Here is a 26,293-nt window from a genome sequence, read left to right on the forward strand (position 1 = left end):
GCGATAGTGAATAGATATCAGAAGTGTTGGTTGGTTTGAAGTAAATGATATTGATCAATTTCACTGGTAGAATTATATAGGGTTTGAACCTTTTTGGAGTAGGCTGGCGGGTTGTCTCTTGAAGGAAATGAATATTTGGTTGTTGTTTATACTGTCATAGAGTCATAGAGTTATACAGCACGGATAGAGGCCCTTCGGCCCATCGTGTCCGCGCCGGCCATCAAGCCCTGTCTACTCTAATCCCATATTCCAGCATTTGGTCCGTAGCCTTGTATGCTATGGCATTTCAAGTGCTCATCCAAATGCTTCTTGAATGTTGTGAGGGTTCCTGCCTCCACAACCCTTTCAGGCAGTGAGTTCCAGACTCCAACCACCCTCTGGGTGAAAAAGTTCTTTCTAAAATCCCCTCTAAACCTCCCTCCTTTTACCTTGAATCTATGTCCCCTTGTTATAGAACCCTCAACGAAGGGAAAAAGCTCCTTAGTATCCATCCTATCTGTGCCCCTCATAATTTTGTACACCTCAATCAGGTCCCCCCTCAGCCTCCTCTGCTCCAAGGAAAACAAACCCAATCTTCCCAGTCTCTCTTCATAGCTGAAGCGCTCCAGCCCTGGTAACATCCTGGTGAATCTCCTCTGCACCCTCTCCAAAGCGATCACATCCTTCCTGTAGTGTGGCGACCAGAACTGCACACAGTACTCCAGCTGTGGCCTAACCAGTGTTTTATACAGCTCCATCATAACCTCCTTGCTCTTATATTCTATGCCTCGGCTAATAAAGGCAAGTATCCCATATGCCTTCTTTACCACCTTATCTACCTGTTCCGCCGCCTTCAGGGATCTGTGAACTTGCACACCAAGATCCCTCTGACCCTCTGTCTTGCCTAGGGTCCTCCCATTCATTGTGTATTCCCTTGCCTTGTTAGTCCCTCCAAAGTGCATCACCTCGCACTTTTCCGGGTTAAATTCCATTTGCCACTGTTCCGCCCATCTGACCAACCCATCTATATCGTCCTGCAGACTGAGGCTATCCTCCTCGCTATTTACCACCCTACCAATCTTTGTATCATCAGCGAACTTACTGATCATACCTTTTACATTCATATCCAAGTCATTAATGTAGACCACAAACAGCAAGGGACCCAGCACCGATCCCTGTGGTACCCCACTGGCCACAGGCTTCCAGTCACAAAAACAACCTTCGACCATCACCCTCTGCCTTCTGCCACTAAGCCAGTTTTGTATCCAAAGTGCCAAGGCACCCTGGATTCCATGGGCTCGTACCTTCTTGACCAGTCTCCTGTGGGGGACTTTATCGAAGGCCTTACTGAAATCCATGTATACCACATCCACTGCGTTACCCTCATCCACACGCCTAGTCACCCCCTCAAAAAATTCAATCAAATTAGTCAGACATGATCTTCCCTTGACAAAGCCATGTTGACTATCCCTGATTAATCCTTGCTTCTCCAAGTGGAGACTAATTTTGTCCTTCAGAATTTTTTCCAATAATTTTCCTACCACTGATGTTAGGCTCACTGGCCTGTAGTTCCCCGGTTTTTCCCTACTCCCCTTCTTGAATAATGGTGTTACATTAGCGGTTCTCCAGTCCTCTGGCACATCCCCTGTGGCCAGAGAGGTTCTGAATATATGTGTCAGAGCCCCCGCAATCTCCTCCTTTGCCTCACACAGTAGCCTGGGATACATTTCGTCCGGGCCTGGGGATTTATCCATTTTTAGGCCTGCTAAAACCGCCAATACCTCCTCCCGCTCGATGTTAATATGTTCGAGTATATCACAGTCCCCCTGCCGTATTTCTATGTCTACATCGTCCTTCTCCATAGTGAAAACAGATGCAAAAAATTCATTTAGAACCCCTCCTACATCTGCCGGCTCCACACACAGATTGCCATTTTTGTCCCTAATGGGCCCTATTTTTTCCCTAGTCATCCTCTTACCCTTAATATACTTATAAAACATCTTAGGATTTTCCTTTATTTTGCTCGCCAGTGTTATTTCATGGCCCCTCCTTGATCTCCTAATTTCTTTAAGTATCCCCCTGCACTTTTTGTACTCCTCTCGGGCTTCCTCCGTCTTTAGCCTTTTGTATCTGCCAAAAGCCCTCCTTTTTTTCCTAATCCATTCTCGTATATCCCCTGACATCCAAGGTTCCCTGGAGTTCTTGGAGCCACCCTTGACCTTTACGGGAACATGTTGCCATTGTATGGTCTCAATCTCCCTTCTGAAAGACTCCCATTGCTCCGATGCGGATTTTCCTACAAGCAGCTGATCCCAGTCCATTTTGGCCAGATCCTGCCTTATCCTATTAAAATCGGCCTTCCCCCAATTTAGAACCTTTATTTCCGGCCCCTCCCTGTCCTTTTCCATGACCACCTTAAATCTCACCGAATTATGGTCACTGTCACCAAAGTGCTCACCTACTAGCACTTCTTCCACTTGGCCGGACTCATTCCCTAGAATTAGGTCCAGTACCGCCCCCTCTCTTGTAGGACTTTCTACATGCTGGCTCAAAAAGCTCTCTTGGATGCACGTTAAGAATTTTGTACCCTCTAAGCCTTTTACACTCTGAGTATCCCAGTTAATATTGGGGAAGTTGAAATCCCCCACTATTATTACCCTATTATTTGCACAATTTTCTGAGATTTGCCTACATATCTGTTCCTCTATCTCCCCCTGACTGTTTGGGGGCCTATAGTACACTCCCATCAAAGTGCTTGCCCCCTTTTTGTTTTTAAGCTCCACCCATATGGCCTCATTAGAGGAACCTGCTAATATATCATCCCTCCTTATGGCAGTAATTGATTCTTTAATTAATATTGCGACCCCCCCCTCCTCTTATACCTCCCCCTCTGTCTCGCCTGAAGATTCTGTACCCCGGAATATTGAGCTGCCAGTCTTGCCCCTCCCTCAACCATGTCTCTATGACAGCAACAATATCATACTCCCATATGTTTATCAACACCTTCAGTTCATCCACCTTATTCGCAAGACTCCTTGCATTAAAATAGATGCCATCCAGCCTTGCCCTCACATATTTGCCCTGTCTTCCAAGCTGACTTGTTTTTTTCTCTATATTTGGCTGCACATCACCCCCTATTGTAGCTCCACTCTGTATCCCATCCCCCTGCCAAGTTAGTTTAAACCCCCCCCAACAGTGCTAGCAAACCTCCCCGCAAGGATATTTGTCCCGCTCTGGTTCAGATGCAACCCGTCCGACTTGTACAAGTCCCACCTTCCCCAGAAGCAGGCCTAGTGATCCAGGAAACTGAAACCCTCCCTCCTGCACCAACTCTTTAGCCACGCATTCATCTGTTCTATCCTCCTATTTCTATACTCACTAGCCCGTGGCACTGGGAGTAATCCAGAGATTACAACCTTTGAGGTCCTGCTCTTTAATCTGCTACCTAGCTCACTAAATTCTTGATGCAGGACCTCATCTCCCTTCCTACCTATGTCGTTGGTCCCAATGTGGACCACGACCTCTGCCTGCTCACCCTCCCCCTTGAGAATGCCCTGAAGCCGCTCAGTGACATCCATGACCCTGGCACCAGGGAGGCAACAAACCATCCTGGAGTCACGTTTACGGCCACAGAAACGCCTGTCTGTTCCCCTTACGATAGAATCCCCTACCACTATAGCTCTTCCACTCTTTTTCCTCCCAGCCTGTGCAGCAGAGCTACCCCTGGTGCCAGGAAGTCTGGGACCAGGGGTAGCTCTGCTGCACTAGCCTTAACCCACAAAATGTCGTCATTAGTTTGTAATTGGAGTGTGTTTGAACCATTCTAGAAATTAGTGCTACAGTTGACTCCAGGTATATATATTGAACGTAGTGTATGGAAGTCCTTTTCACTCCAATGTGCAAAATCCCCAAAGGTATCTCACACTCAGTTCTGATTTCTGGTAAAATATTCCCCGGTGAACTGTTCTGTCACCCACGTCTCTCAAAGTAGACTATCCAGTGTGTGTCATTTCTTGCCTACAAACAATTTCTTATGGTAAAATTCTGTGTTGTATAAGCATTTAAAATTTTAATTTAGTTGCAGCATGTTTGATATTTAAATGAGCCGAGCCATAAATAATACAGGTTTAACATTTTGTTTTATAAGCAGCCTGTAGAAATTCTGATCCAACTGTGACAATTGACGCCAAACTAACTTTTTGTGGGCATAGTTGAAAGTTAGAAAAAAGCTATCATTCAACCATATATATAGATGGATAGATATATCCCATGTTGTTTCTTTAGCACATTTAGAAGGCATTAGTGTGACTGAGGTCAAATTGTAGTCTGAAATCGATGGCCTAATCTGAACTCATTGTGTATTGATCTAGATATATTCAGATATATTCTATGCTAATAATAATTGTTCTTTACCAGATAATACTGCTGAATTCTGGGAGTCTGACATTAAATGGCTGTCTGCTGTAGAGAATGCAAACTGGCTGGAAGTTATCAGGTTTGTGCATCTTTCCTGTATTATTCTTGTTAAATCATGTTTTATATATAGTTTGTTTCTTGAATCCATCAGGATATTGGGTGGAGGTGCTTACAACAAATATTTAACACTGCAGTAATGAAGTACGCCCATTAATCCTGTCTAATGAAAGCCAATATTTTTTTTTGTAAACCTTTTTCTTTAACCATTTGCACATTTATCTATAAATTCGTAATAAAGTTAAATTGAAAGTATAGTGCCATCAAACATTTCTGGTATTCAAGTAAGCAAAATGTTGTGATTTTTTTTTTGCCTCTGCTGGAATGCTACAGGAGCATTAAAGGGCTAAAGAGAATTCTCTGAAAATCCTTTTTGCAAATATACTGCTCCTAGCCCTGGGCTTGTATTCTGTGGCTGTCAGCTAGGAAAACTTTGAACTCTAGCCTGATTGGTGTTTGCTTCATTTTGTGTTTTAATATTTACAAATTGTTAATTTTTTGCCCCCTGCCAAAAGAAATAGTTGTAGAACATCCTTGCGCACTGATGATTTAATTGATTCCAGAATTCCAATCTCCAAAATATTGGGCATAAAATAAACATCACAATATTTATGCAGGTTCTGTATACTCGTGTTGTCAACAGCATGCACTTAGCATGTTGAATAATGAAATGCTGTGCCACAAAAATAAGGAACTTCCTATCATTTAATCTCTTATAATGCAAAAAGCCGGTACGGAGTGAAGTCATAAACCAGAGCCGGATACTTATCTGACTGCTGCAGAAATGTATAGTATTTCAGTCATTGTATACCAGAAAGATAAAGTTTTTTTTTAATGGGATCCAATGGCAGTATCTTTCAGCACATTGCTTCAACTTCCTATTGGGTTTTTGTTGAACATTTCCTATTTTGTTTTAGTGTGCATGCACTTTTATTGCTTTTATGTGTTCATAGTTTGTGAAGTTGCAAAATGTGGATGAGGTTATGAGTGCACGGAAGCAGGCTGAGGCTCAGAGTGCATTTCTTCACCAGCACAAAACCGCCACATTATGAAAAGTACACTCCTGTGGCACAGTGAAGAGCAGGACTGAACCAATGCCTCTGGAAGCACATTTTAGTGCCACCTTTACAACTGTAATAACATTACTGGGTTATTAAAACTTGGAATAATGGGAATATTAATCTCGTTTCACTAATGGGACAGTAATCCTAGTCTCCACATCTGATATTGGAATTGTGGAGATACTTTACACAGCTCTACAGTTCACAGACCACAGAAATTATGTATACTTCTCTACCATTTTCAGAAGTAACAAGAGCCCAATAAGTTTTTTTATTGTTTTATTTAAATTGAATCCCTGGATAAACGGGTAGTTCCTGGCCATTTACATCCATTAATCTAAAAAGCTAACACACAGTTCTTGTTTTTGATATGTACTGTACATGTTAATTAATAAACGAGAGAACTTGATTTAATATAGTGCCGTTCACAACTTCAGGACATCCCAGAGCACCCACAGCCAACGAAGGTACTTTTGAACTGTAGCCACAGTTGTAATGTAGGGAAACAAAAGTGTTAGGTGTGAACATGAACCCCCAAATCCCTCTGCTCTTCTACATCATCCAGCTTTCTCCCCTTTCAAAGTATAATTATTACTTTTTCAATAACCCACAACACAGCAGTTTCCAGTCATAAGTGCAGACTGGTAACACACCAGAAGATCACCTCTCAAGACTATACAACTGCATGGAGGTGTATGTGAATGAGTCATAAGGTCTCACAATCCAAATTTTTCTGGGTTTTTTTTTCTCCTTACTCCTCCTGGCCAGAAGGTGTAGACTGGCACTAGGGTTGTGCTTTTGTCTTTTGTGGACACAAGCAGCACTCTTGCACCTAACCGAAATGGTATTTTTAAAATTTCTTAATGTGTAAACCCAGAAAGTAGAATTATTTTTTAAACTGGATATGTACTACTTTTAAACTGTGATTTTTTTTTTTGTTAATAGTAAAGTTTTAGTATCATAGAATGTTACAGGACAGAAGGAGGCCATTCAGCCCATTGTGCCTAGGCCAGCTCTTTGAAAGAGCTATCCAACTAGTCCCATTCCCCTTCTCTTTCCCCATAGCCCTGTAATTTTTTTCCCTTTAATATTTATCTAATTCCCTTTTTGAAAGTTATTAAATCTGCTTCCACCACCCTTTTTAAGGCAGTGCATTGCCGATCATAACAACTCTGCATTTAAAAAAAAATGTTTCCTCATGTCGCCTCTGGTTCTTTTACCAATCACCCTAAATCTGTGTCCTCTGATTACTGACCCCTTTGCCACTGGAAACAGTGAATAAGGAGAAACTATCAAAACTGTTCATGATTTTGAACACCTCTCAAATCTTCTCTTAACCTTCCCTGCTGTGGGGAGAACATCAGCTTCTCCAGTCTCTCCACATAACTGATGTCCCTCAGCCCTGGTACCATTCTAGTAAATCTCTTCTGCACCCTCTAGTCTTTATATCCTTCCTAAAAGTGCGGTGCCTAGAATTGAACACAATACTCCAGCTGGGGCCTAGCCATTGTTTTTATAAAGGTTTAGCATAACTTCCTTGCTTTTGTACTCTGCCTCAAATAATAATCCCAGGATCCCATTTGCCTTTTTAACAGCCTTCTTAACTTGTCCTGACACCTTCAAAGATTTGTGTACATACACCCCCAGGTCGCTCTGTTCTACTCTCCCTTTAAAATTGTATCATTTAGTTTACGTTGCCTCCTTATTCTTCCTACCAAAATGTATCACTTCACAATTCTCTGTGTTAAATTTCATCTGCCGTGTATCTGCCTATTTCACCTGTCTATGTCCTCCTGACGTCTGTGTCTATCCTCCACATTGTTTACTACATTCCTGAGTTTTGTCTCATCTGCAAACTTTGAAATTATACCCTCTATGCACAAGTCCAGGTCATTAATATATATCAAAGTGCAGTGGTCCTAATACTGACCCTTGGGGAACACCACTGTATACTTCCCTCCAGTCTGATAAACAACTGTTCACTACTCTCTGCTTTCTGTCCCTTAGCCAATTTTGTATCCACGCTGCCATCGGGCCATTTTTGTCTGTAAATCCAGATTGAGATTATTTTGAGTTTCAGTTCTGCTTTGTTAGCTAATTGAGTAATTAAATCCTGTTTGCAAGAGCAAAATACATTATTCTTGTCCTTTTTATCAGCTTGTGTCTCCTGCTGGTAATCTAAGGTAATTGCACTTTTGTAATGCAAAATAAAACATGTAGGAATTGGATCTTGTTCCACCTGTTTTGCAGGCGCAATGAGGCCCAATTTTGGGGACAAAGGTCCTAAGCCCCAAGAACGCCTGAAGAACATCCAACCTAAGATTGAGTTGGGCCAGGGATGCCTACAATAGGCATTGGGTCCCTTGCATAGGTAAATGAGCCTAATGCCTGTTTTAAGGCCCCCTCACAGAAATTGGGCAGCGACGAGCAGGACAGGCAGAGGGATTGTTGAGCAGCTGCTAACTAAAAGTAAGGTTTTTTAATGCAAATTTTAACAAAAATCTTCTTATGGAGCTAGGAGGAGTAGGATTGCTCCGCTGACTCCACAGTAATCATGATTTCCCCCCTCCCCCTGCAAGCTAAATGAGCCGACTTGCGTGCTTTTCAAATGCGTGAGCTACCTGTGGAGGAGCGGCAGGCGCTGGCATCTTGTGCACAAAATGTTGGCGGCCCAATTTTGGACTGGCCTCTTGGTTGGAGCATGTACTGCTTGTGCCCACAAATGGGCCCAGACAAATTTCTACCGTGCTGCCTCTTGCAGGCAAAATAATTGAAAGATAACTGGGCGAAGGCACTAGATATTATTTTCAAGATCACTTCTGTTCATGAGAAACTGACATAAGTGTTGTTCTAGTATGAGATGTGGGCTGTGTTCCTTCACAGGCAATGTCTGAAGAAAGCCTTGGATATTGTTGAATGTCTGGAGCATAAAAACACATCTGTGGTGCTTGTGGGTAAGGAAGAGTTAGATTACTTTCTTTTGCATAATACTGAGTTCTTGCAATATTACCATATTTTTCAAGATCAAACAAAATATAATAATGTGGAGCATATGTTCTTCATCTCTGTTGATCATTTTGTCAACTTTATGTAATCCGAACCCTTTTTTTGTTTAAAATAAAACTTTTAACTGGGGGGGGGGGGGGAAGTGAAGGAGGAGATGAGGTGTTTCCATTTCTCTTTTTCTTTCCCTACCCCTCAGCCAATGCTGCTACTGTTCCACATTAGAAAACCCATTGTGTTTTTTTTTCGTACAGAAGAAAATTGCTCCGATCTATGCTGTCTAATAGCTAGTCTAGTCCAGGTGATCATAGACCCACATTTCAGGACAATATCGGGCTTCCAGAGTTTAATTCAGAAGGAGTGGTTGATGGGCTGCCATTGCTTTCTGGATCGGTGCAATCATCTGCGAAGCAATGATAAAGAGGTAAGGGTGAGACAATTAAGCGATGTGAGTAATTGCTCTCCACTGCTAAATTTAAATTAGAAGGGAGCTGTGTCCAATATTAATGTGCAATGTGGCTTTGTAAATTTTATTAAGTGGAATTTTTTCTTTTTCTATGTAAGTTGTGTCCAGTAGATTTCTGTAACTTTTGTTGAGCAAGACGTGGATTAAAAAGTTTGAAATGTTGCTACGCTGCTGCATCTCAACTTGTGGAATTAGGTCAAGGGTTTGTCCAATTTTATGCAGACTAAACTAAGTGGGGAAATTAATCTTTAATATTATAGTGGCTACTGTGAGTACTGTCTGTGCATAATTTAAGATGACTTGCTAAATGAAAAACAGTTCCCAAGACTTGTATTGCATCATTCTAATATCAGCCTAGTGGTGTGATGTGTACCAACATTATCTGGTTTGGAGGAAAAGATTAATGATTCACGAGACGATTTTCACTTCCTCGTCTGTCAAATTTACAATGTTGAAGATGAAGCTTATAATGTAACATAAAAACAGGAAATGCTGGAAACACTCAGCAGGTCAGGCAGCATCTGTGAAGAGAGAAACTGTTAACTTTTCAGATCGATGACCTTTCATCAGAACTGGAAGATGTTAGAGATGAACAGCTTTTAAGCAAGTGCAGAGCCAGGAAAAGGGGGCATGAAAAGAACCAAAGTCTGATAAGGTGGAGGGCAGGAGTGATTAAATGACAAAAGGGATAATGGTGCAAGGCAAAATGAGGTGGTAATGAGACAAGTATAGAAACAAGATGGATCCAGAGGAGGTGTAAATGGCTACAGCATAACAGCAGAGGGGGAGGGAAGCATGGAAAATCTGGTGGCGAGAAGAAGGCTCCTGTGACCTGGGAATATGGCAGAAGAGAGGACCATCCTGCTGGCCATGTACCGCTAGGGAATCCCCACATCTCTGCTCCCAGTGGATCTGGTGCAGCCATCCTCCACTACCAGCACCTGCTGTCCAAGAGAAAATAGGAGCGGTGGTTAAGTTGTAAAACTCAATGTTAAGACTGTAAAGTGCCTAGTAGAAAGATGAAGCGCTGTTCCAATGAAACTCCACGCAAGCTCTAGGAACAGTGTAGAAGACCAAGGACACAGAGGTCAGAGTGGGATGGAGAATTGAAGTGGCAATGACCGGAAGTTTAGAGGTCACACTTGCGGACTGAATGGAGGTGTTCAGCAAAGAGATCACCCGATCTGTGTTTTGACTCCCCCAATGTAAAGGAGACCACATCGTGAGCAGCGAGTACAGTATACCAAGTTGGAAGTACAAGTAAATCGCTGTTTCACCCAGGAGGAATGTTTGGGGCCCTGGATGGTGGGAAGGGAAAAGGTGTTGCGCTTGCATGGGAAGGTGCTGAAGAAAGGGCAGCACGTGTTGGGGGTGATGGAAGAGTGGACCAGGTGTCATGGAGGGAACGGTCCCTTCGGAATGCTGAAAGGGGAAGGGAAGATACGTTTAGTGGCGGCGTCGCGCTGAGGGTGGCAGAAATGTCGGAGGCCAATCTGTTGAATGGTGGCAGGTTAGGACATAGGTGGCCTTATCATAGTCCTGGGAGGGAGAAGAAGGGGTGAGTGTGGGAAATAGGACGGACACAGTCGCAAACCCTGTCAACCACAGAGGGAAATCCTTGACTTAAGAAAATGAAAGACATTTTGGAAGCTCTGGTGTGGAAAGAGACATCGTGGAACAGATGCAACAGAGAAAGTAGGAGAATAGAAGAGAGTCCATACAGGAAACAGGGTGGGAGGAAGTATAATCAAGGTAACTAGGACTGGGTTTGTAGTAGATATTGGTGGACAGCCCATCCCCAGAAATGGAGATGGAGAAGTCAAAGAAAGGTACAGTCTGAACAAAATGTTCATCGTATCCCATGAAAAAGCATGCAAAGCTAGGACCTCTACGTGTTCCTGTTGCCACACCTTTTTTATATGGAAGAAGTGAGTACAGTTAAAGGAAAAATTGTTCTATGTGAGAAGTTTGGCCTGGCCAGGCCAGGCTTATGCTCTTGTCTTTATAATCTATATAAGTAAAGTGACTTTATAAGTGACCAAAAATGGTGTATCATTGCACCATTATTTTACAAACAAAATGTTAAAATTTGTGTAAGGCATGATCAAAGTAATATAACTTTTGCAATTTTTTTTTAATTGAAGGCACCAGTGTTTCTTCTCTTCTTGGAATGTGTGTGGCAGTTGCTTAAGCAATATCCACCAGCCTTTGAGTTCACAGAGACCTATGTGACTATATTGTCAGACAGCATATATGTCCCCATCTTTAGCACCTTCCTGTTCAATTCACCACACCAAAAGGATAATAACCAAATGGTAGGTGTCCTAATCTGTTACAAAATGTCTTTAGATCCTTTGTATTCAGTTTGCTTTTGTTGTCTGATCACTATATTGACGATCTACTATAATTTGTGGTGTCTGTGATGCTTGATATGGCTTCTTAACTTATAAAGTACATTTTCTAAGGCCTAAATAAATTGAAATCTGCTCGAGTCCTGTAATAATGCTAAAGTGGAGCAAACTAAGGTGGTATCAATCATCTAATGTGCTTTTTGAGTGCAGTGGCCAGATTCTTCTTAGCTGGAATTGAGTTACATTTCAAACTCTGCATTAAGGTTTACATTTGAATAACTGCTTCTGAGTAAACTCAAATTATTCTTAGTTGCTATTATATTCTTTGTGCTTGAGCACAGAGGTTGGTAAGGACGGAGAGTGAACTTCTAATGGCGTGAATTGCTAACAGTGAGGACTTTCAACTGGGAATTTGTGTGTGGGAATTAGGTGCAGGGGGGTAGGAGGTGCTATGTGATTTTAAACCAAAGGACTACAAACTAATCTATCAACTTTTTAAAATGTACATTAAAAAAAATTAAATAAAAAGACTAATTACTAATTATTTCAAAATCAAGCTAAATTCATTTACTAAATATAATTTAGATCTCAAGTATTCAATTAGTCCTAGAAATAAACTGTTGAAATAAATAACTAGAAATGGCTGTACATGCTGTGACAAGACTAATATGTGGGCATTTGTGGACAGTGAGGTTATCCCGGATTGCCACATCTGCAGTAAATGTCTCTGGCTTGAGACACTAAGCTCAGAGTCTTTGAGCTGGACTGTGAGTTAAAGACACTCCAACGCATAAGGGAGGGGGATGTTAGTCAGCAGGGTAACTCGGCGAGGTAGAGAAGGAGGTCCTGCAGACACTGGTCCTATCCGACGGGTACCAGGTACTTGATATCTGTGAGGATACGGAGGAACATAGGAACAGGAGTAGGCGATTTAACCCCTCGTGCCTGTTCCGCCGTTCAATGAGATCATGGCTGATCTGTGACCTAACTTCATGTACCGCCCATAGCTCCATATCCCTTAATACCTTTGGTTAACCAAATCTATCAATCTCTGATTTAAAGTTAACAGTAGAGCTAGCATCAACTGCCATTTGTGGAAGAGAGTTCCAAACTTCTACCACCCTTTGCATGTAGGAGTGTTTCCTAACTTCACTGCTAAAAGTCCTGGCTCTAATTTTTAGACTATGTCCCCTAGTCCTAGACTCCCCAACCAGCGGAAATAGATTCTCTCTATCTACCCGTCCATTCCCCTTAATATCTTGAAAACTTTGATCAAATCCCCCCTTAATCATCTTAATTCTAGGGAATACAGCCCTAGTTTGTGTAATCTCTCCTCATTTAACCCTTGGAGTCCAGGTATCATTCCAGTAAATCTATGCTGCACTCCCTTCAAAGCTAATATATCCTTCCTAAGGTGCGGTGCTGAGAACGGAACACAGTACTCCAGGTGTAGTCTAACCAGGGTTTTGTATAAGTAGCATAACTTCTACCCCCTTGTATTCTAGTCCTCTAGATATAAAGGCCAGCATTTGATTAGCCTTTTTGATTATTTTCTGTAGCTGTCCATGACATTTTAATGATCTATGTACATTGACCCCTAAGCCTCTTTGGAGCTCCACAGTTTCGAGCTTTTCACCATTTAGAAAGTACCCTGATCTATCCTTTTTAGGTCCAAAGTGGATGACCTCACACTTGCCTACGTTGAAATCCATTTGCCACAGTTTTGGTCATTCACTTAATCTATTAATATCTCTCTGTAATTTTATGCTTCCATCTTATCTAAGAAAGGATATACTTGCCATGGAGGGAGTGCAGCAAAGGTTCATCAGACTGATTCCTAGGATGGCAGGACTGTCGTATGAGGAGAAATTGGGTCGACTTGGCCTGTATTCACTCAAGTTTAGAAGAATGAGAGGGGATCTCATTGAAACATATAAAATTCTGACCGGGCTAGACAGACTGGATGCAGGGAGGATGTTTCCCCTGGCTGGGGGTCCAGAACGAGAGGTCACCGACTCAGGATATGGGGTTGGACATTTAGGACTGAGATGAGGAGCAATTTCTACATTCAGAGGGTGGTGAACCTGTGGAATTCTCTACCACAGAAGGCTGTGGAGGCCAAGTCACTGAATATATTTAAGAAGGAGCTAGATAGATTTCTAGACACAAAAGGCATCAAGGGGTATGGGGAGAGAGCGGGAATATGGTATTGAGATAGAGGATCAGCCATGATCATATTGAATGGTGGAGCAGGGTCGAAGGGCCTACTCTTGCTCCTATTTTCTTTGTTTCTATCTACACTGCTTGCACTCTTTTTTGTCATAGGCAAACTGATAGAGAGCCACATTTCCAATCATCTAAGTTGTTAATATGTACAGTGAATAGTTGAGGCCCCCAACACAGATCCCTGTGGGACACCACTAGTCAAATCCTGCCAATTTGAGTACTTGCCCATTATCCCTACTCTCTGTCCCCTGCTGCTCAGCCAATTTCCTAACCAGGTCAATAATTTGCCCTCAATTCCATAAGCTTTGACTTTAGCTAACAGTCTCTTATGAGGGACTTCATTGAATGCCTATAAACAACATCCCTCCTCCATGCTACTTAGAATAAAACAAGAAGCCCCAGTCAATTCGGCACCTTCCTCCTATTCCTGTATCATCATTCTTCAAACCCACACTTGTTTTCCCTGTTCTTCCACCTACTGCTTGGTACAGTAATGCTTTCCACCCTCCATAGACTTGAACTCATTCTAAACTCCGCCTGTATTCGAACCCACACCAAGTCCCGTTCACCCATCAGCCCTTTGCTCACTGACCAACATTGGCTCCCAATCTGCAAGCCCCTCAATTTTAAAAATTATCATGTTCCAATGCCCCCATGGCCTTGCCCCTACCTATTTCTGTAACCTTCTCCAGCCCTACAACCCTCCAAGAGGTCTGTGTTCCTCCAAATCTGGCCTCTTGTGCCACTCCTTTTCGCCCTCCCATTGGCAGCCGTGCCTTCAGCCGTCTATGACCTAAGCTCTGAAAGTTCCTTCCTAAACCCCTCCGCCTATCTCTCCTACCTTTTTGACCATTTGGCCCATTGTGCCTGTGCCGGCTCTTGGTAGAGCTATCCAATTCGTCCCATTCCCCCGCTCTTTCCCCAAAGCCCTGTAAATTTTTTCCCTTCAAATATTCCCTTTTGAAAGTCATTATTGAATCTGCTTCCACGACTCTTTCAGGCAGTACATTCCAGATCATCGTAACTCACTGCACTTAAAAAAAAAAAAAAAAAAAAGTTTCCTCGTGTTGCTTCTAGTTCTCTTGCCAATCACCTTAAATCTGTGTCCTCTGGTTACCGACCCTTCTGCCATTGGAAACAGTTTCTCCTTATTTATTCTCATCAAAACCGTTCATGATGTTGAATACCTCTTATCAAATCTCCCCTTAACCTTCTCTGCTGTAAGGAGAACAACCTCAGCTTCTTCAGTCTCTCCACATAACTGAAGGCCCTCAGCCCTGGCACCATTCTGGTAAATCTCTTCTGCACCCTCTCTAAGGCCTTGACATCCTTCCTAAAGTGTGATGCCCAGAATTGAACACAATACTCCAGCTGAGGCCTAACCAGTGTTTTGTAAAGGTTTAGCATAATGGCCTTGCTTTTGTACTCTCTGCCTCAATCATTAAAGCCCAGGAATCCATCTGCTTTCTTAACAGCCTTATCAACCTGTCCCGCCACCTTCAAAGATTTGCATACCTACAACCCCAGGTCTCTGTTCCTGCACCCCCTTTAAAATTGTACCATTTAGTTTATATTGGCAAGTAACATTTGTGCCAGGCAATGACCATCTCTAACTAGAGAGAGAGTCTAACCACCTCCCCTTGACATTCAACAACATTACCATTGCCGAATCCCCCACCATCAACATCCTGGGGGTCACCATTGACCAGAAACTTAACTGGACCAGCCATATAAATACTGTGGCTACAAGAGCAGGTCAGAGGCTGGGTATTCTGTGGCAAGTGGCTCACCTCCTGACTCCCCAAAGCCTTTCCACCATCTACAAGGCACAAGTCAGGAGTGTGATGGAATACTCTCCACTTGCCTGGATGAGTGCAGCTCCAACAACACTCATGAAGCTCGACACCATCCAGGACAAAGCAGCCTGCTTGATTGGCACCCCATCCACTACCCTAAACATTCACTCCCTTCACCGGCGCACTGTGGCTGCAGTGTGTACCATCCACAGGATGCACTGCAGCAACTCGCCAAGGCTTCTTTGACAGCACCTCCCAAACCCGCGATCTCTACCACCTAGAAGGACAAGAGCAGCAGGCACATGGGAGCAACACCACCTGCACGTTCCTCTCCAAGTCACACACCATCCCGACTTGGAAATATATTGCAGTTCCTTCATCATTGCGGGGTCAAAATCCTGGAACTCCCTACATAACAGCACTGTGGGAGAACCTTCACCACATGGACTGCAGCGGTTCACGAAGGCGGCTCACCACCACCTTCTCGAGAGCAATTAGTGGTGGGCAATAAATGCTGGCCTTGCCAGTGATGCCCACATCCCATGAACAAATAAAAAAAATATTGCCTCTCCTCATTCTTACTACCAAAATGTATCGCTTCACACTTCTGTTAAATTTCATCTGCCATGTGTCTGCCCATTTCACCAGTCTGTCTGTCCTCCAGAAGTCTGTTACTATTCTCCACATTGTTTACTCTGTCCCTTAGTCAGTTTTGTATCCACATAATTGTCCTTTGGCTCGGTGTCAAATTTTGTCTGACTACGTGCCTGTGAAGTGCCATGAGACATTTTCCTATGTTAAAGGTGCTATATAAATGCAAGTTGTTGTTGCCCTCTTAACTAGCCTCCATGCAAAGCAGACTGCAGAGGTGCCAGAATCCTGCTTGGGGTGCTGCTACCATCTCAGCCATAGCACAGCAGCACTAACTTGTCCACAGAGGACAGAATCTTTAATGTGAAGACCAGAAACTTAAATGGACCAGCCATATAAATACTGTGGCTACAAGAGCAGGTCAGAGGCTGGGTATTCTGCGGCGAGTGACTCACTTCCTGACTCCCTAAAGCCTTTCCACCATCTACAAGGCACAAGTCAGGAGTGTGATGGAATACTCTCCACTTGCCTGGATGAGTGCAGCTCCAACAACACTCAAGAAGCTCGACACCATCCAGGACAAAGCAGCCCGCTTGATTGGCACCCCATCCACCACCCTAAACATTCACTCCCTTCAGTGGCGAGTTGCTGCAGTGTGTACCATCCACAGGATGCACTGCAGCAACTCGCCAAGGCTTCTTCGACAGCACCTCCCAAACATGTGACCTCCACCACCTAGAAGGACAAGGGCAGCAGGCACATGGGAACAACACCACCTGCACGTTCCCCTCCAAGTCACACACCATCCCGACTTGGAAATATATCACCGTTCCTTCATCGTTGCTGGGTCAAAATCCTGGAACTCCCTTCCCAGCAGCACTGTGGGAGAACCTTCACCACATGGACTGCAGCGGTTCAAGAAGGTGGCTCACCACCTTCTCAAGGGCAATTAGGGATGGGCAATAAATGCTGGCATCGCCAGCGACGCCCACATCTCATGAACAAATTTTTTTTTAAAAAGTGCATTTCTCAGCTTCTTGCATATGTAAACAAAATTAAAAACTTGCTACAATTATCAGGTGTCCCAAACAAAATCAGGACCCATTACCTACAAAACTAAGTCCTTCTGGCTCTGTTGTATGGCATAAACTATACCTGCCCCTTTTAAGAACCATATTGATTGTGATTTTCCTTTCCCTATGCCAATACCTCTAAGTCTTCCCCCTCCTTGTTAATGAGGACTACCAGGAAATCCAGGCATTCTATTGCTGTGTTGCTCAACAGTGCCAGTTCAGGAAAATTGTCCAAGACTTCCATCTAATGATTCAGCTATTGCAATGTGAGAGAGAACGAACTGAAGTTTGGGAACTCTGAGGGTGTGCAATCTGAACGTAAAGTAGAATCATTGACTTTAATCAGTGAGGGAGTGGATAGAGTTGGATGAAACCTTTTTTAAGAATGATTATGTGCACTGGGGGCACCACAATTGGCTTCACTGTCTCCAGGCTTTCAAGAAGAATTTATGTAGATGTTGGGTGCGGACTGGATCGGCCTCAGCTGTGATGTTCCGCACAGTCAAATGGCCTGTCAGCACTGTCTAGGCTTGTGTGAGAAATGATCTCTAGGATTAGGTACCAGAGGCTGCCCATAAGAGAATCCATAATAGCTTTTAAAGAGGGAGTGGATAAATATTAAAAGGGTGTGGGGGAAGGCCAAGTGAATGGGACTTTGGTGGAAAGCTATTCAGAGGCACAATGGGCCCAGTGTTCTACTTTAGGGATGGAAAATGCCTTGATTCTATAAAATAAAAATTGGCAAAAAAAAAATCGTCTTCCCCTCCTATTCACAACTATAGTTATGAACTTCAATCCTTCATGAATCTTTCAACAAGAGATGTTGAAAGTGATGCTATTTATAATTTCTGATTTTGCTATGTTGTATTAGGCAGAACAGATGTCAACATTGAGAAGTTGGGAGATATGTTTAGTGTAAGTTGCAGTGCTTTGTGCTTTTATTTTGCTTAAACCTTTGTGCTGCAGCGTAGTATAAAAAGATACTGTCTTGTATGGATCTTGTTTCTGTCCTTAACCAAAGGTTGTTAGTGATGAAAATGTGCTATTTTGCCAACCAGGTCACATGCTGTTTATTTGTTTTGGCAGCTTGGTGAAGATCGGCGAATGCTAAGCAGGTCATTGAAACTTCCCACAGTGTGGGAATGGTCTGTGCAGTTTGAGAACTCTGTTCAAGCACTCTTTTATAATCCACTTTACATTGGAAAGCCAAAAACTGATAAAGGTAGAAGAACCCAACGCATTAAGGTAATTTTTTTCAAATTTTATTTCAGGATCATATGTTCTTACAAGCAGCCTATAGTTAATTTCTGGTGTGTATGCAAACAGAAAAAACATGTAGATAATGTGTCTATCCTGTAGTTCTTATTGATTGCTGTAGAAAAGTTTTGTTGGTGAGTGACCTAATCCAAAGTCAATATTTGCATTTGGGGGCCTCACTGAGGACAGCTTCATCTACGTTACTGTTAATACCTGCAGCTTACAAAAGAACACTTCATATTACAAAAACAGGAGTTTACAAGGATTCATTTGTCACCCATCCATCTGACTCTTTAAAAGAAAGCCTGTGCAAACTCTACTTTCAGATTATGTAGATTTTTTAAAAAACTTCTATTCCTGTCTTCTCAGTCAGTTTGTCCTCTAGTGCAGCTCTTTTCTAACTTGGCTGCAACAGAGGGCTTACCTGGAGAAATTGCAAGTTTAAAAGAGTTTTGAATAGAAAACCAAGTCCACATCAGCCAAGGTACATTTTGAAGATTTGAGCATTGATAGCTATTTTTTTGTGTGAGAAACCATACTTACTGCAAATAGCCTGGCAAAAAGAGCCCTCATCAAGTTTAACTGTAATTAGGAAGCAGCTATATACCTGTAATTTTTTTCTTCCTACAATAATGCTCCACCATAAAGTAGCCATGTATGGGTTAACAATGAGTGTAGTGGCATGTTCTTACAGAAGCTGTATTTGTCTTGAGTAAATTGCCTTATTCATATTATCAAAGGACCCTGCACTGAACTACTTGGAGATTGTCCATGAAAATTTTCTGGATATACCGGAGGTATTTTAAGGTCTTCAATTTTTGATCAAAACCATCTACTAACTTAGTTGGGAGAATGCATGTGGGGTAAACTTGCATTTCAGTTGCATGTAGAGTGGTGCCTAGATTCTAAGAGAGCCATTGTTCAGATATGTAATGATCATCCAATTTAATTGCTCTAATATTGGCAGCAGGTGTATAAACTCTGGTTATTCAGTTAGGTAGCATCAAGCCATCTTTTAAGAACCCTTCCATAGAAGCTTAAAGGACAGAAGGCCATTCAGCCCATTATTCCATGCCAGCTCTTTGCCAGAGCAATCTATAAAACTAATCTGACTGCCCTGCTCACTGCCCGTAATCTTGTATCTTGTTCTGCTTCAAATGTTTATCTACTTTTTTTTAGTGTAGTGGTCTCTGCTTCAACTACTCTCTGTGGCAAAGTATTGCATATCCTTTATCAGCTTGGAATAAAGGAATTTCTCCGAACCTTTCTCTTCCCTTAGTGACCATTTTAAATTGATCACTGACTCCCTAACCAGAGAAAGTAATTTTTCCTTATTCAACTTCTGAAATCCTATCATTATTTTAAAAAATCTCTTTAGCTTTCTCTGTTCCAGCGGAAATAGTCCCAGTGTCTCAAGTCTCATTTCATATTCCCTGGTCTATTTACACTGTGCACTCCATGGCTTTAATGCCCTTTCAATAGTGGGATGCCCAAAACTGCACACAGTACTCCGAACTGTGGCCTAATCATTGCCATGTGCAAATTTATCATAGTCTCTTTGGTCTTGTATACTAAGCTCCTATTTATATAACTCAAAATAGTATTGCCAAGGTCAAGGTCACCTGATGAAGAGAAATTCAAGGGCAAAATTGGATTGCTTAGGAGAAGCATTTTACATCTTCAAATAAAATTCCTCATATGGAACCCCTCCCCCCTTCCTGGCTCAATGAATAAATGTAGAATTTAGCCAAATAGACTGGAAAATTTCTAGGTTAAACTTGTGATCTGAATCAGCTGACCATGGATCGGGTGACAAGGGGAACAATCTTGACTACTTTTCTCTTTTCCCCCTCTCCGCCCAGCTAAATAGCTTATTGATACACTAGTCTGGGTTCACATATAAAGAGTGGCCACTTGGCATTTGAACATGGTATTGGAGGGTGGCTGATGTCCATGGAACTAGATCCCAGAAAAAGTTGGAGCCAAGTGGGGGAGGGGAAGGAGGGAAAATATCATTTTGATCCTGCAAAAGATATACATTTCCTGCAATGTGGTTTCAGTGTAACTTGAATTTTGTCCTTTTTTTGTATAATTCAAATAACTTGTAGGATGTAGTTGTCTAACTTTCTGAACTGCTTAATGGGAGAGGAGGATTGGGGAGAAATTTGTTTCATTAAATATAAAAAAAATAGCCGGGGGTTAATACTGTGACTTGCCACATGTACCTGAAAGTGAAAATTACCCCCATGAAATTTGCCTGTGTGCATGCCATGCTGATTCATTGGCTGATTTGCTTGAAAGGAAAAAAAAATGCAAATACCTGTTCTGTTATCGAATGGCTCACCAGCTTGAATTATTTCATGCCACATTTCTGTACTCTTTACAATTCTGGATGTCTGAAGTAGTTATTTTCTGTTCTCAGTCATCCATCCATGCATGTGAATCTTGCTATTTGGCATTGCTACTGTCCATTTTCAAGATTAAAAGCCATTTCAATTAGACTTCTTGGAGCAAATCAATTATACTGTCCGTCGATAAGAGAAAAATATGTATAGATAATCCGATTTTCATTAGTATGCTTTTTTTTCTTAGCCGCAGCGCCAGATGTCCCTGCCATCAAGCCCATCCTATCACTCCAGGCCTTCCCCCAAAAAAGGCTTTTTGAGGGAGGAGACGGATAACTTGATAAAGACTTTTCTTGGCAAGAAGATAAGCAGGTGGACATTCACAGCCGAAGACCCTTCAGTTAACTACAGACTATTTTATGAAAATTGGTGCAGTAAACCAATTGATCATCATGGACTGCTGCTTCCGCTGCATGATGGCCCAGCTTTAAAAGTCTGGGGCCAGCGATACTTGCGCTGGATCCCAGAGGCTCAAATACTAGGAGGTGGTCCCACAACTGCTCTGAACAAAGCCTGTGAAATTATAGACGAGATAAAAACCTTACAGACAAAAGTATCAGAGAGGTTGCTCAAAAGGCAACCGAGCTCTCCAAACACTGATGTCTTCGCACCATTTCATCAAAGCAGACGTCTGTCTTTAACGTTTCCATTTGGCACATTACGCAGGCAGTCTATAAAGCCCCGGATTCCAGTCTCTACAAATCTCTCAATGAGCTTTGGGTCAATGGAGAACTTGCCAGATGATGAGGAAGAACTAAGTTTGTTGTAGTGTAGATCCTTTTTTTTTCCCCCATAACATTTTGATTTTGTTCTTGTCCCAGGATCTTTACCAAAATAATGTTGCAAATGTTTAATTTAAAAGTTTTGCATGACTATGACACCAGCTTATTGTGTTTCATGAGCTCAAGAGTTGCTTTGTTTTCTATACTCCTCCTGTTTTCCAATTTTGTTCAGCAAAGGTTTGAAGCTGCCATTGGCCTTTTAACCAAAAAGACCATGCCTATGTTGGGAGGGCTAAAAACCAAACCACTGGTTCAGTAACCTCTTGATTTTCTGAACTATTTTGGCCTAAAATTATCTTATGGGCATTTGTGTACTTGGTTTTGGAATTGTTTTGTGCCAACTATCCTGCTGACAAGTCCAGTGCTGATTTTTGCCAAAATGTGTAGCAAAGACAAACCATCTCCTTCGTTACTGCTGTAGAATTACTGGTGCTGATTATTTTATAGAAGGTTTATATGATGGGAGGAGGGGGGGGGGCAGTGGTTGGAGAGAGAATGATATGATTCAATTCTGGAGCATTCATTCATTCTAAATATTTTAAAACTTTTTTCTGGCAGTTTAAACCCATCTATAGGACTACCCTTACTTTAATTATATATGTTAGACTAAAGTTTCTCAAGAATAGTAAATTTATATTTGGATTTGCATCTGCAATGGACATCTTTTTCTCCCCCTCTCCATTTAGTAAAGATTGGAATGCTAAAAATTGGAAAAGGGACAAGATTTTCAATTTTGCAGTAAATGACAAACCGTACAAGCTTTCAAATAGTTTTGCATTTCACTGGGGAAAATTGCCAGTGTTCAGTGGCTATTGAAATGATAGTTGTTGAAATCACTGGTGTAATAAAATCCATTTAAACAGACGGACCGCTTCTTAGGTGGTCTACTGCAAGGGTTTCCACACTGCAACCCTAGAGCTACATGCAGCCACTTGAAGCTTTGGCAACTTCATCCTATTTGTACTACTTGTCACTTTTTTTAATGTTTGAATTTTGTGGGCACTTTTTTTAGCACTATTGTCTCATTGTAGGACTGGATACCTCTGGCCTAGTAAGTAATGGCGTGACGTTTGCAGCAGTGGGTGCTATAGACCAAATGTGATTACCAGTCTATGTTGAGCTAGCTGATATCAGCTGAAGCACCAGTTAGTGCTTGGCCTTTGCAACCCTAGCTACAAAAAAATCAACTGGATTCTTGCCCCTGATGGCTATCCAGTGAGCCCTGCTGGAAAGAGTTAATGTGTGGACATTGAGTGAGGAAAGGATTGGGTTTCATCAAACAACTCACATCTAAGCTCACACATAAAAAGCATCACTAGAGGGCTGCTGACTTCCATGGTACTGTATCTGAGCATCTCAGTCCCTTCAGGAGGGCAGGGGAGAAAATTAGGAATGTTTTTGTTTTATAAGTAAATATTTCAATGGGCCTTTCACCTCTAGAACTTGGACTCAAAAGCAGCTCAGACTGGTAGGATTTGGAGACTCTCAATCCAACTCCTAGTGGACACACATTAAATTAATTTGGTACTAATAGGTAATCTGAGGCCACAGGAAAGCAAGCACTGCCTTTGTTAGTGCTGTTTCTTCATTGTTGGATTTATCCACCATCATTGCACTATGATCTGTTAGTTTGAGCAGCTTGAGATATATGTACATATATGGGAATGTACATGTATCTCATCTGTTGAAAATAGAAAATTATTATATAGGTATGGTAGAGTGTTCTTTTAACATTAAATGTGAGCAGTGTTGGGGCAGAGTTTCACTTTGCATCAAACCAGACTGGAAATGCTTCATGCTGATACCAGGTGTCTGAAATGGAAAATAGTGTTTTCCCCATTACCAGCATCTCATCTCTAACACCAAGTTATCAAAATCCAAAATAAACTATTCGATGTGGCCTCTTGACAACCATGCAAAACCTTTGATTATGGAGAGGGTGTGTTTTATTCTCTTGGAGTTATAAACCTTGTGGTGTGACATGAGCATTCTAAACTGTTAATGTCAATGTGATATTAATAGCTGGAAAGTTGACTACTCTCATGTGACTTAAGAACAATGCCTGGGTATGTCTGCAGCACAACCAGTTGAATTTTGTAGTGGATTATGGTATTTATTCTATACTGCATTTTAACTCTGGATGTCTTGTGTTTTATTGTAGATGCCTTTCTTTCTCATTCTCTCCTCCCTTCCCCTCCCAAGTTTTAAATAAACGAGACCCGTGGTGGGATAGTTCAGTGAATCAAACTGCTTTACGCCAAAGAAATGATGCACCCACATACATAGTGCGTTACAACTGCAAGGCAGTAATGTATTGAGCTAAAGTCCTAAGTGCCCTTGTGGCTCACCAGTACCAGTGCCATCTTAGTCCTGAAATGTTACTGCCAAAGAATACACTGAAGAACCTGTGTTTCTTTAAAGCACATAGAAATATAGTGATTTAACTTGTTAATTTTTTTGCTGGCCAGTCTGCAACAGATTAAATGTATTTTGTTGTATTGCTGTTGTCAGTAAATAGATGTAGCCTCTATCTATGATAAGCCTATGTTGCCTGAAGAGTAGTAGTTTTTTTTTAATGACAATAGTATAAATCCCACTTTGTACTTGAACTGTATCCATTGTGGTTGGTTAATATTTCAGATCCAAGTAAATTTTTTTCAGTGCTGATGTCCAGCACCCTTGGATCTGCTGTGGATAATTAGCCATGTTTTCATTTCTAGTTTTGCTCTTCCATTGTTCTTTTACCACATTTCACCTGTGCTGCTATCACCTGAAATTAATTAGTTTGTAGCATTAACATATTCCGGATTCAATGCAGCTGAGTTAGCTAGAACTAATTTTCTATGACCCTGAAGAACCTTCAGTGATGGGCAGAATCTGACTACTGACTTGTATTCACTTGTGTCATACAGTTATGATATTTAAAGTTGCAATAAGCCTATTTCTAGGCTTGTACTGTAAAATATTATCTTTGAATTACTATAATATTCTAAGTTGAATACTCTTGCTGTTTACTGATGGTCCAATTTCTAAATTGGCCTGATCCCTAGAAGGCACTGAAGCAATTAAGAAAAAACATTTAACTAACATGGGGTGATTTATAGTTCTAAATTTAGCTTGTAGTTACCTTGAGATAAAACATTGAATAGATAACATCTCACTACCACCAACACATGGATCAACTACTTGTAACAAGGTTACATGAACAATGAATATTAATTGGCTTTCTCAGGAGTTGCAAAATTGTACATCTTGTCAAAAGATGCTATTGAATGGCTCCTGTGAGGTCCCTTAAACAGAGAAACAAAGTAAAGGTACATCTCATCTTTATTTAACACTGTACCTACTTTGTTTTGATTTAAGGAAATATTTTTGTCCTAGTTAAGAGGGTAACTAACCTCAGGCCTTTGACTCTGTATATATTGCTTTATAACCCACCACTAGGAGGCATGTAGGAGCTTTATTTTTAAAGCAGCAGTTTACTTTGTGATGTTTGTTTAAATTTTCAAACCCCTTAATAACTGAAGAGTAAACTGTTTTGATGTATTGAACAATTCCTCTGTCTCAGCATTTTTGTATCTATTTAACTAGCTACATTAATGCTTGTACCTGCCCCCTTCTAAACTGTAGACTATGCACACAGGAAAATGTGAAGTAGATCTTTTGTGGTATATTAAATGGTGGTAGACTACACAGATCTAGTACTTATTCAGATTCTGTCAAAGACAGAATCAGATCGAAGTTGCCAGGACAAGTGTTTCTGGGTGCCTGCTTTGTTGCCTTTTGGATATTAAATCTCAACGTGCATTATTATTATTTTTGTGAAACCAGGAAAGTAAGTAGAAACGTTAACCAGAAATTGTCTTGGAAACTGGAAACCTTTTGATTTTTGCAATGTGTACCACTTTTTTTTCCCCTTAATTTATTTATCAAGTTTGTTCCCTCTGCCAGTGTTTTCCAAATGAAGACCTGTTTGGTTGTTTGACCCTCTCAGAAGGATGTGCTTTTGAATATTGTACACTGGAAAAGTTACATAACTGCATGGAAACATTCAAATTTGCACAGGCAAAATCTATTTTTGGAGAGCTTTCCTTGTATTTGGATAAACTGCTTTTTGGTAGCAATATCTTTCAGTTGAATGCCAATGAATATGCACAGTCTGAACTTTAATCAAAAGCTATGCACCTTTTTTTATACAAATTTGTTGCTGCTTCTAAGTACAATTTGACAGTGTATTGAATGGATTTAGTATGCTGATTGTGTATAATGTAGCAAAAATTACCTTTCCAAGACTAAGGGTTGGGGACCTTCTACATTGGAAGTGAATGGAGGAAATAGGTTAACAGGAACTCATCAGCTGTGTTTATTCAACTGTGCCAATATATTGCAATACCAGGAGCAAAATGAAAGATTAGATAGTTGTCGTCTTTATTTTGTTTCTCAGAGAAGAAAACCATAAACCTGCTGTAATTAGTAACAATGAGCATTGAGTTTCAGCTTCAAATAAGATATGAAATACAGACCAGAGAACCAGGAACATTTGCTTGTTTTCTTAGGAATGGAGGATGTCTGAGACTGCACCCCCCCCACCCCCACCAAAATTATCTGTTTACAGAAACTATAATGAACCTTTGCCTTTTTTAAATTCTCATCCATTTCAGTTGTCCTACATATAAAAGCCTGTCGTTGGAAAATTCTATGTGCTATGAAAGCTTAATTTTTGGATAGGCAATACAGTCAGTGTCTCATTGGCTGTATGAGGTGTATGGTAGTTCTCAACATGCAACTTTTGTGTTTCCATTGCATTGATGAGCCTTTCAATCTTTGACA

At 41.5% G+C, this 26,293-nt stretch overlaps 1 protein-coding gene across 2 annotated transcripts in view; it reads left to right on the forward strand.

Moving 5' to 3' along the window:
* mtmr12 (myotubularin related protein 12) overlaps positions 1 to 25,534 on the forward strand; it is a 61,948-nt gene extending 36,414 nt beyond the window's left edge. The window contains exons 11-17 of one of the 2 annotated variants that reach the window (XM_067984836.1): positions 4,396 to 4,474; positions 8,397 to 8,467; positions 8,771 to 8,940; positions 11,127 to 11,297; positions 18,106 to 18,264; positions 19,017 to 19,073; positions 20,869 to 25,534. In XM_067984836.1, coding sequence (XP_067840937.1) covers positions 4,396 to 4,474; positions 8,397 to 8,467; positions 8,771 to 8,940; positions 11,127 to 11,297; positions 18,106 to 18,264; positions 19,017 to 19,073; positions 20,869 to 21,450 — 1,289 coding nt within the window. In that variant the 3' untranslated portion in view covers positions 21,451 to 25,534. The remainder of the gene's footprint in view (positions 1 to 4,395; positions 4,475 to 8,396; positions 8,468 to 8,770; positions 8,941 to 11,126; positions 11,298 to 18,105; positions 18,265 to 19,016; positions 19,074 to 20,868) is intronic. The other variant, XM_067984846.1, reaches the window with a different exon arrangement.
* Positions 25,535 to 26,293: the final 759 nt, after the last annotated feature.

This window comes from Heptranchias perlo, chromosome 1 (assembly GCF_035084215.1).
Source record: "Heptranchias perlo isolate sHepPer1 chromosome 1, sHepPer1.hap1, whole genome shotgun sequence".
NCBI classification, from domain to species: Eukaryota; Metazoa; Chordata; class Chondrichthyes; order Hexanchiformes; family Hexanchidae; genus Heptranchias; species Heptranchias perlo.